Source organism: Dendropsophus ebraccatus, chromosome 8 (genome assembly GCF_027789765.1).
Source record: "Dendropsophus ebraccatus isolate aDenEbr1 chromosome 8, aDenEbr1.pat, whole genome shotgun sequence".
In the NCBI taxonomy this organism is placed as follows: Eukaryota; Metazoa; Chordata; class Amphibia; order Anura; family Hylidae; genus Dendropsophus; species Dendropsophus ebraccatus.
In genome coordinates, this window is record NC_091461.1 from 84511204 (window position 1) to 84528082 (window position 16879).

Below are 16879 nucleotides of genomic sequence, written 5' to 3' on the forward strand. Positions count from 1 at the left end.
GGCGGGGACAGTCCTGAGATAAGCGGGGACAGTGCTGGTAATGTTATGTACTAAACTGTCTTACTGCTGGTATGGTCCAAGATAAATTAAATAAACTGAATGTAACCAAAGTTCTTAGGGAACTCAGTTCTGTAATTTCTTTACCCTTGTACTAAATATTCAGTGACTCTTTGGTGACTGGTATTGTGGCAAGGGACTGGCGTAAGACAAATGTAGTGCAAATTTTCAAAAAGGGCTCTAGAACATCCCCAGCTAACTATAGACTGTTAAGCTTAACGTCCATTGTGGGAAAACTACTTGAGCGGCTACATTCAGGAATATGTGCTTCTGCTGCCCCTGGCACAGTTTTGGTTTAGGTATCTCCATCCCCAGGATAATACTATTGCCCGTCTCACGGCGGGGCAGTGTTTCCCTCTGCCCTGGGGGGATGCTCAGTGTCCCTGCTACTGCCTCTTGTCTCCTTGCTGTAGGGGGCTCCACCAATTCTCTCCCCGCAGCTCAGAGACAGCTTCCCCCGGCGTGCCCACTCCCCACCCTGCCCAGTGGCAACAAATTCAAACAAACCAGCGCCATATTAATGCAGCTGCGGATGGAGCGGAGTACCAGCATAGAGTCTGAGAGCAGACTGTATGCACAGATCGCCAATCTTTTTAGATCATTTTAGTCAGTGACAGGTGATTATCCAGTAACTGACTTCTTTAAACGTGTTTAAGGAACTAATGACAGGCAGCCTGTGCTTAGCTCCGGCGACACTGATGTGTATCGGACCGCTCACATTAAAAGCTTCTTCACTGCAGGAACGTATGTATACGTTCCTACTGCATGAGGCATGTGCAGTAGGAATGTGTGTGTGTGTGTATATGTGTGTGTATAATATATATATAATGACGTGAAGGGGTTAATTTAAGTTGCTGTTAGAACATTTCCAGTCTCCTTTTATTTCAAAAGTCTAGATCTATTTAACTAATTTTCTTGTAACAGTGTTTCTCTACCCCATTTCAACAAATATAGTTAAACTTGTAGTTAAATATTTTTGCAAATACGTTCTCATTTAGTTTCCTCCTTTCATGATCGCTCCCATTGTTCGCAGCTTGTTTAAAGGAGAACCCCGGCTATAACAACGCAGGGAGTGGGATGAAGAAAATAAAGGATGCATATTTACCCATCCTTCCGCAGTGCTCCGTACCACTCTCAGACCCCCTTCTGCCTCCTCTAGCTCCTGGTCCCACCATTCAGTGACAGAGGCGGAAAACCGCTGCAGTCACTGACCGGCTGAGCAGGTACTTTCCCTCAGGTCGTGGCTGAGCAAGTCTGGCAGCTGTCAGAAAGCTAGTAATGCAGCGCTGTGGGCGCACAGGGACAAGTAAATATATGTTCTCTATTATGTTGCCCCACCCCCTGCCTGCACCAGATTTTTTATATCCTCTCAATTCTAATTCACTAGTACATGGCTTTTTTACATTTTCAATACTTGGACCACCATGGATGCATTGTCTCTTGTTTAATCCTCAAGATATAGATTGGAAAAATTAGCAATTGGCATTGTTAATTCCGGGCCGCAGATTTTCTGGGGACCAGTCCACTTGAAATCAGAATATCCCTTTTACATATAAGCTTATTTGATTGCTTTTTTTTTTTTTGCAGATGATGATTGGCGAGAGGAACATGAACGCCTGGCAGAGATGGAAGAGAAGATACCCTCTTCTCACCTTTTGGCCGGAAGTACTTCTCCTATCCACGATCCACTGGGAGAGCAACAAGAGGAGCTGGAGCACAGTCTTAGTCAACTCGTAAAGGAAATAGAAGAACCATCTCTGCCTCGTGGGACACGGACAACGGTAATTATTGGTTTTGCTCTCTTTATTTAGGAGTCCAGAGCTTTTTTTTATGTGTGGTGTCCGTGGTGCGGATTCTGCTTCAATTTCAGCCACTTTTGCTCATTGTCAACTGGCCCTTAAATATTAACTATCTTGCGTGATTTGACTATCCCTCTTACAAGCAGAATATTTGAAATTTTGAAGATGACAAATTTTTAACACCTTTCCCTTTATGATTACAATAATACCCAAAATTTACCTCCGACATGAAGTACGATGGCCAAGATTTACCAATTTGTCATCATAAAACACTCTTAGAATTACTTGGATAGGTAGCTGCATTATTAAGTTATTTATAACAGCCAATTGCATAGTTGAATGGCGGATTGGGATGCAAAGAGTCCAGCTGTTGCTGACAGCTGGCTGTCCTCCCATGCAGCGGTACCATTTTTTTGTGCCACTACAGTATTTGTAAGGACATTCAGGTATGTCCTTGGAGAGTCACTTGTAGATTGACTGGAATATGTTTAATTGTCTGCAAGGGGTAATACGTTATGTTGTATTTAAAATGCTTTTAATTGTTATTGATATTTTCCAGCTATCATCTGGTATAAACTCTAGTATATGGGATTCTTCCTCAGACTTACGACCAATCAGAGGACCTTCACTGACAGAGGTAGGAAGATATTGCATAAAACCTGAGAACTGTAAAAGTCCATGTGGGTTCCTACAATCACTTTTTATTGACAGGACACTATTTTGTCCATGCCCATCTTAGATGCTCTACCTGTAAAAACACTTATGATGGACAAGGAATAAACAAGCTTCTAAGCACAAGCTTTAATGCTATATTAAGTACATATTGCCTTTTTATTTATTTAAGGATATGAGTCCACTCTCTATACTGCATGAGTATGGCTTGGCACCTATTCCTCCTCCAAACAGAGAATATGCTGAACGAGATGCCTCAGAGAGAGCTTTGCCTCGAAGATCCACCTCTCCTGTTATAGGCAGTCCACCTGTCAGAGCCGTGCCTATTGGGACTCCCCCAAAACATGTTGGCCCTATATTTAGTCAGCAGCAGGTACTAATGATTATTATATGAGATGGTCCTAATTTTCATAGGTGATAAAGTTACTTATAAGTGTGTTTTTCAGGTTTTATGCCCGAATCCCATCCACATTCGAGCAGCCTCCACCAATTTCAACAGCCATCCGGTAATTCCAAGTCTCTGTTCCTATATCTTTACTCGCTAGGCATTTCTAACATTATTGGGTTCTTGAGGATTTGTTAGACACAAGGCGGATGCTTGATCTTATGGATCACTTTCCAGCACAGATACAAAATGTTATGACGTTTACACTTGCAATAAGTGGATTACGTGCTTTAAAAACAAAAGTTTGACATGCCTGGCCTAAACTCATGCCTATTAAAATTGTGGCTTTTTTCAGTGTTATCTTCAATGTATAAACTTTAGGCTAGAATCTATAGAATCTCTTTTTCTGCAGAGTAACCCAGCAACGCTTTTGAGACACCCGTTCCCTTCTGCCCTGTCCCCACTTCAGCGGGCACAACTGATAGGAGGAGCTCAGGTAAAGCTTTATCTCTCTCTTACCCTGCTGCTTTTAAGTGCATCGTATGTGTCTAGATATCATTTGTTTGCATCTCATAAGAGGGAAAAATTATATATAATAGAAGTATGTAAGAATGCAGAGTTAGTGTGCTTCTGGTTTTCAGGACCAAAATCTTAAACAGGTTGCCCAAAGAGAGAAAAAAGTGTGTACACGGGGTTGTTTGTGTCTTAAGGCCGTATTATATGTCACAATTTTCCGGAGGAAGTGAGTGCCAACCTGTCAGCTCACCACTCTCTTCCCCCTAATTCCCCCCTTGCTGCCTGTGTCAGCGAGCAGGAAGGAGTGGGAGGGGCCACAAAACCATTCTTAGATTGTTTGAGCGGCCCATCTGCTGCCACTGCGCAGCAGACTGTCAGTGGCATAATCATGATTTTTCAGCCACAGTGTTGACAGATCTTTGCCTTTTAAAATGTGAAGTTAAACTAACCAATTATCGGACTGAAAGCTCGGTAATCGGCCAAGGAAGGACAATAATCATTTAGTGTAATAGGGCCTTTAGTATGGAAGGTGCCTGGGGAGTTGTCACTTTTTTTTTTTTTTTTTTTTCTTGATCTTTTTGCCATGGTTCTAAAACCTGGACTAGAGCTGAGCATGTACTGCATATTGTATATGGTCCAAAAAGAAATAGATCTATTTTTGCTGACTGTTAAAAGCTTTTTAGCGTTACATTTTAGCAATGGCTATTTATTCAGTTACATGTTTTCCTTATACAGTAGTGCCTTGTATTACGAGCATAATTCGTTCCAGGATCGTGATTGTAATCCAAATCCACTCTTAAACCAAAGTAAATTTTCCCATAAGAAATCATAGAAATGGAGACAATTGGTTCCCAACCCCAAAAATAAATATTTATTATTCTGAATAACATGTAAAACTAATGAAAACAAACAATCAGAAACAGCAGAATATGTGATATTATAAGTTACTGTACAGTAATGGAGAGGATGGGAAACACTAGAGCTGACAGAGACTGCAGGGAGCATGAAGGAATGAGTAGGACAGATGCGGGCACAGTACAGCAGCACTCTGTCTGGGGAGAGAGAGGGGTTACAGCTATGGAGAGATTACCCCACAGTGCTGCCCTCTGATGCAAGCCCCAGCCAGAAATAGATCTATGATTTGGAAGGTGAAGGAGACTTCCTGGGTCAGAGTACTGGGCTGTAGACCCCGCTAGGCAGACCATGCCCCTCCTCCACTCGCGCTCCCACCCAGCACAGGAAGCTCTTAAACCAAAGCAATGCTCTTAAACCAAGTCACAATTTTGAAAAACTGAGCTCGTAAACCAAAACGCTCTTCAACCAAGGTACCACTGTATACACTATTTTGAGCTGAGCAATTTGCTTATTTACATTTGTGCAAATGAGCAGGGCATAGGGCAAATTTGACCACACCATATCATATAGCTGCTTGCCTCCTCATATTCAGTTGTCTGTTGTGTTTATTTCTACCTTTTTGCTTTCAGGCAGCAGCTGGCCGGATGTCCCCCAGCCAGTTTGCTCGTACCGGTGGTCTCCATGGGCCTGTTATGGCTAATGTCGCACCCAAACTTTTACAAGGACATGTAGGGCCAATGGTTGCACCAGGAGGTGGAGGATTCCGTCCATTCTTCGGTGTTCCCTCTGCAGCTGCTCCAGGAGCTCATCTTAAGAATATAAGGTGGGTTGTCAAGTAAATATATGCAAGTAGAAGTAAAATGGTATTCTAATTTCAATAAATATAACTTATTTAGTGTGCAATTTTTTGCTTCCATTTTTTTCCTCCTTACCTTCTAAGATATAGTTTTTATAAAATATCTTTGTGGGAAAAAACTCTGCTGCACATTATTGTGGATTACCTAATTTTACTGCGTTCACCATACAGTAAAAATGTTATGCACAGTGCACATGTGTGCTACGAGGTTGACTTTCTTTTATTAAGCAACACGCTGGATGGAAACTGGCACTACAACTGATCAAATTATTCAGATGTGGTGCCGTTTGCCATCATAAGCTAGATCAGGCTGTATACTTTTGTGAGTTATCTGTAAAAGCCATCTAGCACCAGTTAAAAGTTGAAGGAGAAGTCAGATGAAAAAGTTTATTTAGATATTTTATTGCCCCCCCAAAAGTTATACTAATCACAAATATACATTTCTTACAGGAAGTGCTTTTTTTCCTGCACTTACTACTGCATCAAGACCTCACTTCCTGCTTAAAATGGTGATGTCACAACCCAACTTCCAGATCTGTGGATGATTGCAGGGGAACACTGAGGGACACTGAGCATCCCTCTGCCATCATCCTCTCCAGCAGTCACAGCCCGCACAGCTCTGGGAATCGGGTCGTGACATCACCATTTTATGCAGGAAGTGAAGCCTTGATGCAGTAGTAAGTGCAGGGAAAAGCACTTTATAAGTATTTCCTGTAATAAGTGTATATTGGTGATCTGTATAACTTTTGGGGGGGCAAAACAATACTCAACAAAAAAAATTGCCGGACTTCTTCTCCTTTAAGGTATACTTAATAAATAAGAAATAAATAAAAAAGCTATGGCTCCAGTAATGCAGTGGGGAAAAGAAAATCCTGAAAATTCAAAACCCCAGTCCTGAATAGGATAAACTGTCACTGTTATTAAAAACTTTCATAAATCTCTCTGACACTTTAAGGGCACAGGATCCAAAACTGTTTGTGACTATAGCATTGTATTTCTCAGGCCTCAGCAGCTGCAGTTCCGCCCAGATACCACTCACCTGCACCCTCAGCACAGACGTCTACTTCACCAGCGCCAGCAGAACCGCAAGTAAGTAGTGGTCCTAAAGTAGAAGTGATTTCTTGTTCTTAAAGACACAGCCTGGAAGCATTTTTGTATTTAAAGTGTTTTTTTTTTGCCCACTTAATTAACCTCTTACCCTATTAAGTCAATAATGTCTAATTTATAATTTTATTTTTTTTTACCCTCAGTATTTTCACTTGGTGGGACACAGACCACATTTATAGGCTTGTGCCACTAGTTGGCAGACGTTATAAGAAAAAAAGGTGGAAGACTATACCCCCCCCCCCCATTGACATTGAACTTTTTAATGTAAGAGGCTGACACAGGTCTAGAGTTCTAAAAACTTGGTCTTTTTCTTGTTGTTTTTCTCCAGTTTAGGTTTTTTTTTGTTAGTTTTCAGGGAGGCAGAAAAAGCGGCAGCATAACTTCAGATACCGAAGTAGTGTGTGCTTCATTTTCTCCTATCTCCCTTCCCTAGACCCCCTGCCAGCCTCCTCTCACCACCAACCCGTATCATTGGCTGATGCAGCTCATTTCTCCAGGTCTCTGTGCTGTCTGCATGCCTCTATCAGCTGCAGGCTTGCACCTTCTCTTCCTTCTTTCTGCGACAAGGAGAGAAAGGAGCTGCTGCACATCACACCTACGGCTGATACTAATGCCGCTAGGCTATGTTTAAAAACCAACGCCAGGATGTTGGTATATAATTTGATCAAACCATATTGCCCCATGGAATGGCCCTGCAACCCCAATGTCACAGGACCAACCCCAAAATGCCCCCCAAAACCCAGCCGGCACCACCGGTGGAGAAGGCTCTCCCCAAACAACACAAGTATGAATATGGTATTGCACTCACCATTACTGCTGCAGATTAGAATGGGAAAGATAGGAGGTGTGAGCACAGGTGTGTCCTGCTAATTTGGGTCATGTGGGTCTTATGAAGGGGAATACCAGCTGCTCAGAAAAGAGAGAAAAATAAAATGCGACATGGAGAAAAAGGAGCTGCTGCACATCACACCTTTGGTTGATACTAATGCCGCTAGGGGGGGGGGGGGGGCATTTTGGGTTTGTTCCTGTGACATTGGGGTTGCAGGGCTCTTCCATGGCATCCCTTCCCTGCATGTACACACTTTGTGTGGAGTTAGCGTAGGGACCCATGTGAACCAGGAGACTGGCACGTGGTACATGGGGCAATATGGTTTGATCAAATTATATACCAACATCCGTTGGTTTTTAAACATAGCCTAGCGGCAATAGTATAAGCCATAGGTTTGATGTGCAGCAGCTTCTTTCTCTTAATGTCGCATCTTCCTTCTTTCTGCCTCTGTCCACAGCACACCACTCCCTCCTTGGCATCAACCAATGAGTTTGTTTCTTGCTGTTTGTTTGCTGGGTGACCACTCCACTTTATACAGCCCATCCTCTTCTCATCCCTTTCTCCCTGACCTGTGCTGCAGCCCCTCTGTCCTCAGCCTCATGAACACAGAACCTGATGTTGTCTTTACCCCCTCTGCTTGGCAATCTAGCTAAGCATTTCTGATCCCAGGTCCAAAGTTCCAATCTCTGTCACCTACTTCTACTCCTGAGTGGTTTTAATCTCAAACCCTCCACTCACTGCCCAGGGTTCCTGGGCCCTCCCTCTGTTGTAGTCTGTCTCTGGCATAGAGCAGTTTAAGTCTATGATCATATCTGTGGAGCGCCTTCCTGCTCAATTAGTCACACCTGCTCTTCTGACCAGCTATCATACTGAACCTGACCAACCAGGCTTTCTGCCACCTTAAAAGTGGCCCAGAGGCCTGCCCTTCCAACCCTCTTTGGGGTATTCCTTATGGGTACCTGCCTTCAGCCGAGAAATTATACCGACACACGGTTTCATAGGTTCAAGCATCTGGACCTTCTCTGCCCTTTTTTTCCGTGGACCCCCTCCTTTTATGGTTTACTACTCTTTTCCTGGCAAATGCAGCCTCCCTTAAATTGAAACCTGTAAAGGCGCACTAGGGCGTTCCTTGGCCTCTCAGTGCACCACCCTGCTTTGTCTGGCTCTTGGGTCCCCTCCCAATTATGCATATTAATCTATACATAAGTAGAGGGGGACCTAAGAGCCTGGGCAGAACTGAATGGTCATCTTAGCAATCCATATTTTTGGAGTGGACAACTGGGTTAATGACTATCCAAGCCACACAAGAACCGATCCTGAAAAGTAGATGCTACACATGGAGGCCTTTGCACAGGTCTGCAACCGCTGGGGGAGTCCGCATGTGGACCTGACATCTTGACTGAATCACCAAGTCCCCAACCTAGGACCCTCTGGTCTTTGCAACAAACAACTTCATAATCCAATGGGCCTCCTTTGCCTATGCCTATTTCTTCCCTTCCTTTCCTGCCCAGAACTTTGAGAATCAACAAAAAGGAGACCCCAGTCATCCTTGGGGCTCAGGACTGGCCCAGGTGGGCCACATGTGCCAATATAGTCAACCTTTAGGCAGATGCACCCCTACACCTTCCAGATTGAGCTGACCTGCTTTACCATGGGCCCCTCTACCACCTGCATTCTATTGGGAGCCTGAAGTAATTCAGATCACGTTTTTTGTCTGTAAACCTTCCACTGCGGAATCCTCCTGCCTTTCTCCAGTTGGGACTGGAGGTGGGTCTTGCTCTCAGTTCCCCCGCCTCTCAGCCTTCTCAATTTACTTCCAGGGGCCCTTGGCCTCCAACTCCCAGGGCTTTTTGATGTTGAAAATGATGTTGAAAATGCAGTTCTTACCTATCGTTCTCCCACCATGGTATGGGACTTAAACTTTGTTTTGGATACCTTGCAACACTTGACCACTCGTGGACGTTTTACCCGCACTTCCTTTTCTGGAAGGTGTGTATCTCTTCTGGCTAGTCTATAAGCTAGCAGCTTTCTCCTGGCATTCTCCCTTTGTAATCCTGCACTAGGACAAGGTAATTCTTTACCCGGTGCCCACCTTCCTTCCAAAGGTTGTTTTCCTCTTTCCACCTCAATTTGTGCTTTTCCTCACTTTGTCCCTCTGTCTCCTATTCCTTGCACAAGTTGAACATTGTGCACACCATTTACATCTTTTATTTTTTTTTTCCTCCATCTTTCTTCTGCTGCTCAGGGACTTTTATTTCTTCTGGACCGATGGTATATTTTTTTGTACCTCCCTTTTTCCTTGCACTTGTCAAAAGTAGTTTTTTTCTCCTTGTTTTCCTTCTGATGATTTCCCCTTTTTTTAGGCTTCTTTTACTGCTTTGTAACAAACTAATTTAGCTCGGTGTCAGTGGGCAGGTATAGCTTGCTGAGGAGGAGCAAGCCCTTTTGGAGTATGTGTGCAGCAAAAAAAATGGACTGTCACTTTTAAAGCGACTCTGTACCCACAATCTGCCCCCCCCCCCCCCCCAAACCACTGGTACCTTCGGATAGCTGCTTTTAATCCAAGATCTGTCCTGGGTTCCGTTCAGCAGGGGATGCAGTTATTGTCATAAAAATAACTTAATCCAGCAGCGCGGTGTCTAACGGCCGGGGCTTACATTTGTATATGCATTAGGCTAGCACACCCTCTCTGTCCTTCCTTTCCACCCCCCTCAACATTTACTGCTGTTTGAGCTTTGCACAGGTGTATTAACGATCCAGCCCATGTTCATTTTACAAACAGGTGGGGAATAGGGAGGATTCTGCCTGGAGCATTCCTAATGCTGAGGAGGGTGGGGAGGAAGGACAGAGATGGTGTGCCAGCCTAATGCATATACAAATGTAAGCCCCGGCCGTTAGACACAGCGCTGCTGGATTAAAAGTTATTTTTATGACAATAACTGCATCCCCTGCTCAACGGACCCCAGGACAGATCTTGGATTATGAAGCACTTTAGGGAGCCTGCACAGCCACAATGGCGGGTGCTCTATTGATGTATGGAGCTGCTGAATGCTTCCAAGTTCAGTACTTGGATTAGTTTGGTGGTCCTATAGACAATGAATGGAGCACTAGGCATGCCTTCATTCCATTCACCTCTGGGCAGTTGTTTCCCTGTTTTCGGGATCGGGGGGGGATCCAGGCAGTTAGACCCCCCCCCCCAGCAATCAAGTTGTTATACATGGGATAGGGAATAACAAGCTGATCGTTGGGGATCCACCATGCTCAGATGACAATACCCCTTTAAGAGCTTTAAAGGAAAAGATGAGTAGATAAAATGCAAAAATTAAATTACTAAACCAAGACAGAGTTTGTTGCCAGAAATATCTTTTTTGTCTGTAAATTATAACTGTGTATTTGTTCTTTAGCCAACACAGAGGTGTTAATGGTTCTGGAGGAGATCGTTCTTCCAGGCCTTCACACACTGAAGCTCATCGTCGTGACCCCTATGCAGGTCTTATGCTTCAACGAGAGAAGGAGTGGGTCTGCCGTATTCAGCTTCTCCAGCTGCAGAGCACTGACCCCTACCATGATGACTTCTACTATCAGGTGAATGGTTTAAAACACACATCTTTCTTTGGGATGTCAGGCTGTAGATAACGTTCATCATTAATGATCTTGCTGATTCCAATCCTAGCAATGGTTGGTTTGTTTTTTTCCCCTTGCTAATTGTAGACAAGTAAAAGGCCATAGTGAGTGTTGTTGTGAATTGATGTACTCGCTGAACACAATTGTAGAAAGCTAGCTCTTCTTAAGCTGGCCATGCTCATTGGAATCATTTTAGGCCCATCATCTAATATGTATGGGGGGGCCTCCTTAATGGCAGAGAGGTATGAGAAAAATCGGACGGTTAAATTTTAATATGCCAAATCTTTTTGTTTTAAAGGAAGATAAAGCACCAGCAGAAAGGTCTTTCTGCTGTATACTGCCCTCTTACCATTTAGAACACTAGCATGCTTAGCCAAACATGCAGTGTGTATGGGGGAATCACAACAGATAGCTGTCAAATGTGTATGGCCAGTCCCACAAAATTCAAAGTAAACTCACCCATTCCTGTGCCACTGGTATGTCACATACCCGGCTTCTCTAGCTGCAACGTTATGACCGCTCAGGCGGTCAGTGACTGAGGTGGTGTGTACCTTTTACATAGTTAACAAGGTTGAACTAAATGAACTTTCTTTTTTTCAACCTATAACCCTACTATATTGTTTTAAAAGAAGGCAAGAAACGCTTATGATTCAGATGCCAGTCACCCCATACCAAGGGGAAAATTCTATCCCAACTCTAAATGTGGCAATCAGAGTAAATCACTGGATCAATGTCCTATCATTAGAAATCTAGAAACCATAATTTGTAATCTGAATCTTTTCACATTAGCTATGATAACAAAGCCTGTCTACATAAACTTGTTGTTGGTCAGTTGGTTCTTCTTACTCTTGTGAGATTTGTGTTAGGGGTAGGCCTTGTGTAGAATCGTAGTTAGATCGTAGGTTAGGGGGAAGTTGAACTGCCCAATATTGAAACACTTTATACTTATAAGATAGTTTGTTCTTGATAGCTAACATATGCAGTCAATATTGTAGAGAAATGTAAGTTGTTGGTTTGTAACATAACTTTGTTGTGAAATACAGAATTACTTTGAAAAGCTGGAGAAGCTTTCCTCCTGTCAAGACAGGCCAAGTGAGGGTCCCAAAAAAGAAAGGACAAAACTAATCACACCACAGGTAGCCAAACTGGAGCATGCCTACAAACCAGGTAAGTGGTTAAAATGAGGGGGGGAGCTGGTTAGTTTAAATGCTATGGGCATCTTTGCACAGTTTTTTTAAACTCTTGAATGGAATTTTTAAAATAGTTTTATATTAAAAATGTTTAACTGCTGCACAGAACAAGATAAGGTACATCTGATCTGTCAGAGGGACATTGTGCTTTTTAAGTGTTTAAGAGAACAGGGAGGGGTTACACACCAGCTGTAAGAAGGTGGAGAGTGGCTTATATTGGCTTTAGATGGAGAGGAAAGCAGAAAAAAAGCAGTATGCAAAGGAGTTGCCAGACTGTATTCTGAAGGGATGGGAAGGTGTGCGGAAAGCAGTTGTGAACGGACAATGGCATGAGATGTATTTTAGAATTATGCATAAGGGGAAATATTCTTTTGACTTGTCTTATGCTGATGCCCTGGCCCATTATTTGCGAGCCTGCCCTTCTTGTCACCTGGACAGAACTAATATTTTACATGGGTTATGGTCATGCCCTAATGTGTCAAGGGTCTGGTCCGAGGCATATGCCAAGAAGGTGTGGAAGGTCACCCTGCCGTTGACTCCTCAACCTGTGATCTTCCATGTCCTCACATTGGACACACCAGGGCTAGAACTTAAAGGAGAAGTCCGGTGAAAATTTTTATTACAGTATGGTATTGTGCCCCAAAAGTTATACAAATCACCAATATACACTTATTACTGAAAATGCTTATAAAGTGTTTTTTCCCTGCACTTACTACTGCATCAAGGCTTCACTTCCTAGATAATATGGTGATGTCACGGCCCGACTCCCAGAGCTGTGCGGGCTGTGGCTGCTGAAGAGGATGATGTCAGAGAGATGCTGTGTCCTTCATTGTCCCCCTGCCATCATCCTCTCCAGCAGCCACAGGCCGCACAGCTCTGGGAGTTGGTTCGTGACATCACCATGTTATCCAGGAAGTGAAGCCTTGATGCAGTAATAAGTGCAGGGAAAAAGCCCTTTATGTGCATTTCCCATAATAAGTGTATCTTGGGACTTAAATACTTTAATAAAAATTTTTGCCAGACTTCTCCTTTAATAGTACTCCGGTTCTCATTATTCACTCCCTTCTCCTGGTGGTAAAGAGTGCATACTTCGGCTCTGGCTACAGGCTACGGTTTCTACGTTGACAGAGATTACTGACACCATGAGTCACATGCTCCACTATGATCGGATTGAGACAGAACGACACACAGAAAAGGGGGCAAAGGGCTTCTTCTGAAAATGGTGAACTTTTATTAAATATCATTTTACTTCAGTGAAGATAGAGGAAGTCATGAAAGTTTTTAGATGCAATTTTGGGAAACTGCCGTTTCCAGATAGGAGTACCATCTGAGGCGTGATTCTTGTGGGCGAGAGAGGGGGGGGGGGTTAAGGGGTTTTGGGTAAGGGGGGAAAAATAAAATGTTAATTGCTTTTGAATGATGTCCCTAAAGGTGGGAATCCCTACAGTCTAAATTAAATCTCAGTGCTCTTTAATACTTAGAATTTTATTAGCGAGAGTAATCATTCTGAAAGGGTGGCTTGCCCCTAGGGCACCAGAATTTAACAACTGAAAAAATTTAGTGGAAATGGTTAGGGGTTCTGAAAAATTTATTTTATAACGAAGAAGAATGGGGCTTGGAAGTACAGGAAAATATGGGGAAATTGGAATGCTCTTGCTGCTTTTTCTGTGGTAGCAGTTGATGTATATCATATTGCACTGTTTTAGCATTGAATTCAGCTGCATGTTTTGTTGATTTTATATGACTTATTTACTGTATTAAAATGAAAATAAAATTTAATAAAAAAAAGGTGAGAATCCCTATATAAAGCACACTCTATTGTCTACAGAATGAGGGGATTTTATTCATGTTGTAGACACTAACCTGAAAGTACCCTTCCCCTTTTCATTTATAGGGTACAAACACACAACGTATCTGCAGCGGATTTCTGGCTGCGAATTCTCAGCGAAATCCCCAGCGAAATCCTCTGTGGATACTTGCTCATTCACTTCAATGGGTTGACATACTCGCAGCGGGATTGGCATCCCAATGCGAGTATGTCAAACTCGGCACTATTAACCCCCGCGGCCCGGGGAGATACTGTACTGGGTCCCTGCTCCTGCTTGCTTCGAGGGCCTCCCGACGGTCAGCCAATCAGTGCTGCAGTATCTTCTTGGGCCGCGGGGGTTAATGGCGCTGAGTTTGACATACTAGCAGCGGAATGAAAATCCTGCTTACGAGTATGTTAGCCCATTAAAGTGAATGGGATTTGGCTGCAAATTCACAGCAAGAAATCCGCTGCGGGTACGCTGTGTTTGTTTGTACCCATAAGGTCTTTTTACAGCTTTCAGTACTCATCATTTGGAATTTACAAATTACACCTGTACTCAATTATGGACATTTTTCTCTTATATGATTGTATTTTTCTCTCAAAATCACAGCTGTATTTTGCTTTTATTTTACTGGGTGTGAACATAGCCATAATATTTTATGTGTTATATCTACATTTAAAATTTTCCTGGTAGTTCTACATTGGCAAATTTTGTATTTCTGGGGTGTCATTGTGATCAATGACAAAAGTAGACCACTAGACCTAAGCAAGATTTGTTCAAGTTGAATATTTTTTTTTATATGCATAACTTCAGAAACTATGTGTAGGGAGTATGCATACTTGCGTTTTTCCTTTTTATTAATTGGTTCACCTGACGATAATAACACAAGATTCATTTTAAATGCACAGTGCAGTTTGAAGGGTCTCTTGGAAAGCTAACAGTGTCTAGTGTGAACAACCCACGAAAGATGATTGACGCTGTGGCAACCCATCGTTCTGATGAAGAGGTAAATTCTCATCCACATTTTCTTTTTATTGCAAATATTATTTGATTAAAAAATAACTAAACATGTATCTCATGTGCTTCTTTTTTCACGCCAGGAAACTCGGGAAAAGCAAGTGCGTGACAAAAGGCGTCAGACTCTTGTCATCATTGAAAAGGTTTTTTTTTCCCTCTTTTTTTTATAGAGTAAAACAGGGATAATTATGGTTTAAAAAGAAACCACTTCTGTCAGAAGTTTGGTTGGTGGATCAAGATAATGATAATCCACCAGCAGACCAGAGAATAGAAGGGTCCCAACTAACTTTCTGTAGCAAAGTCACTTTTAGTTGTGTCTGAGCTAAGATTCTCCAAACTTTAACAAACTGGGGCAATCTATGGACTGCACTTTTTCTCATTTTGTGGTACTTCCTATTTCCTCTTTGAAATATGGGGTGGGATCATTGGTTATAGTTTATTACAGGTGCATCCACGTGTTCACATTAAATCATTAGACCTTTAGTTTTTGGAACTAAGGAAATAGGAAGCCTTGTAGCTTCTTTTTGATGTGAGAATCACTCTTTTATATATCACATATATTATAAAATCTGTCCTTACTGAATCTTAGACCATAAAATATCAAACTCAACGATGCTCTTTTGACTAACTACCCTTTCTTATGACATACACTGTGTATATGCTTCTCAGAATGACTCTCAGAAGTACATCTAGCATATCCTTGTTACCTCAATAAAGACTTGTCCTCAACACAAGTCTATCAGTGGCCTTTATGACCTTTGAGGTTACTTACAATTGGCGGTGTAATTTAGCTGATCAATGGGCATGGCCCGACACTCTCCATTGCAGGCATTTTCTGTACTGTTAGAGCTGGAAGACTTTGAGCGGCGTTTTTCCCTTTGTTGTGAAGATGAGGAGCGGGAAGCTCTGACTGAAGAACGCAGGCAAAAGTTGCAGCACCTCTGTGACATCCTCAAGGTTAAGGAAGGAAATGAGAGGTAACTCTTTGAGACCATGGAAAAATAAAACATTGGAAAAGATTTATCAAACCTGGCTTAACAGGATAAAATAGAGCAATTTTCCATAGCAGCCAAGTTTATTGTTCCTTCCAGTTTCCAGAAGGCTTCTGAATAATTAAAGTGGGAAGGCGAATGGTTGCACTGGCCATCTCCACATTTATTTTAACAAACATTATAAGCTTACTTAATAAGCTAATTGCTTATAGATAAAAAAGCTATAGGCTAATTGCAAGTACAGTGGTGCCTTGCATTACGAGCATAATTTGTTCCGGGACTGTGCTTTGTAATTCAAATCACTTTTAAACCAAAGCAAATTTTCAGATCCCCATAATGCAGTAGCGTAGTACAACAGGCTAGAATAGAGAAGCAGGGCTGCTGTCAGAGGTGAGTGTGGTCACATGACAGCAGTGGGGAAGGGAGGGGGTGTTCGGCATTGGACAATCAGGAAGTTAGAATCACAGAGCTGTGCAGGAGGATAGTGGCAGAAACTTTTCTATACAGCAGTGTGAATGGCTGAGTGCAGGCACACTATAGCAGGAATGGAGAGGATGGGAAACACAAGGGCTGGCAGAGACTGCAGGGAGCATGAAGGAATGAGCAGGGCATATGTGGGCACATAAATGCAGCACTCTCTGTCCGGGATACAGGGGTTTACAGCTATGAAGAAATTACCTCCACAGTCTTGTCCCCTGATGCAAGCCCCAGTACAGTGCTGTAGACCACAGCATGCAGACCATGCCCCCCACCACTCCCACCCAGTACAGGGAGCTCTTAAACCAAAGCAATGCTCTTAAACCAAGTTACAATTTTTAAAAACTGAGCTCTTCTTGTAAAACGCTCTTAATCCAAGTTACTCTTAAACCAAGGTACCACTGTATATCCTTGAAAGTAAAAAAAAAAATTTTTCAGTCCTACTGATATTGCCTAATTGGGAGGATAGAAGAAGATGCCACAGGGTAAAACTTAGCGGTAACATGAAAACCAATGAGTGATGAAACCAACTACCTGGTGGAGTTGTGCTAAGAGCACGACACCTTCATGCGCAATCAGTGGAGGATGCTGAAGCTGACGAGTTCCCAGAACCAGTGGATCCCAGGGAAGCAATGTGAAGATCGGTGACGAAGACCATGGAATTAACCAGAGATCACAGGAGCTTCGAGTCG

At 42.8% G+C, this 16879-nt stretch overlaps 1 protein-coding gene across 1 annotated transcript in view; it reads left to right on the top strand.

The window, feature by feature from the left end:
• The window catches only part of PATL1 (PAT1 homolog 1, processing body mRNA decay factor), a 42914-nt gene that overhangs the window by 7822 nt on the left and 18213 nt on the right, over positions 1-16879 (top strand). Inside the window, exons 3-14 of the mRNA XM_069980800.1 lie at positions 1645-1838; positions 2416-2493; positions 2701-2901; positions 2975-3034; positions 3326-3409; positions 4914-5107; positions 6143-6229; positions 10481-10661; positions 11744-11867; positions 14610-14707; positions 14802-14861; positions 15547-15695. Of these exons, the coding sequence (XP_069836901.1) occupies positions 1645-1838; positions 2416-2493; positions 2701-2901; positions 2975-3034; positions 3326-3409; positions 4914-5107; positions 6143-6229; positions 10481-10661; positions 11744-11867; positions 14610-14707; positions 14802-14861; positions 15547-15695 (1510 nt within the window). The remainder of the gene's footprint in view (positions 1-1644; positions 1839-2415; positions 2494-2700; positions 2902-2974; positions 3035-3325; positions 3410-4913; positions 5108-6142; positions 6230-10480; positions 10662-11743; positions 11868-14609; positions 14708-14801; positions 14862-15546; positions 15696-16879) is intronic.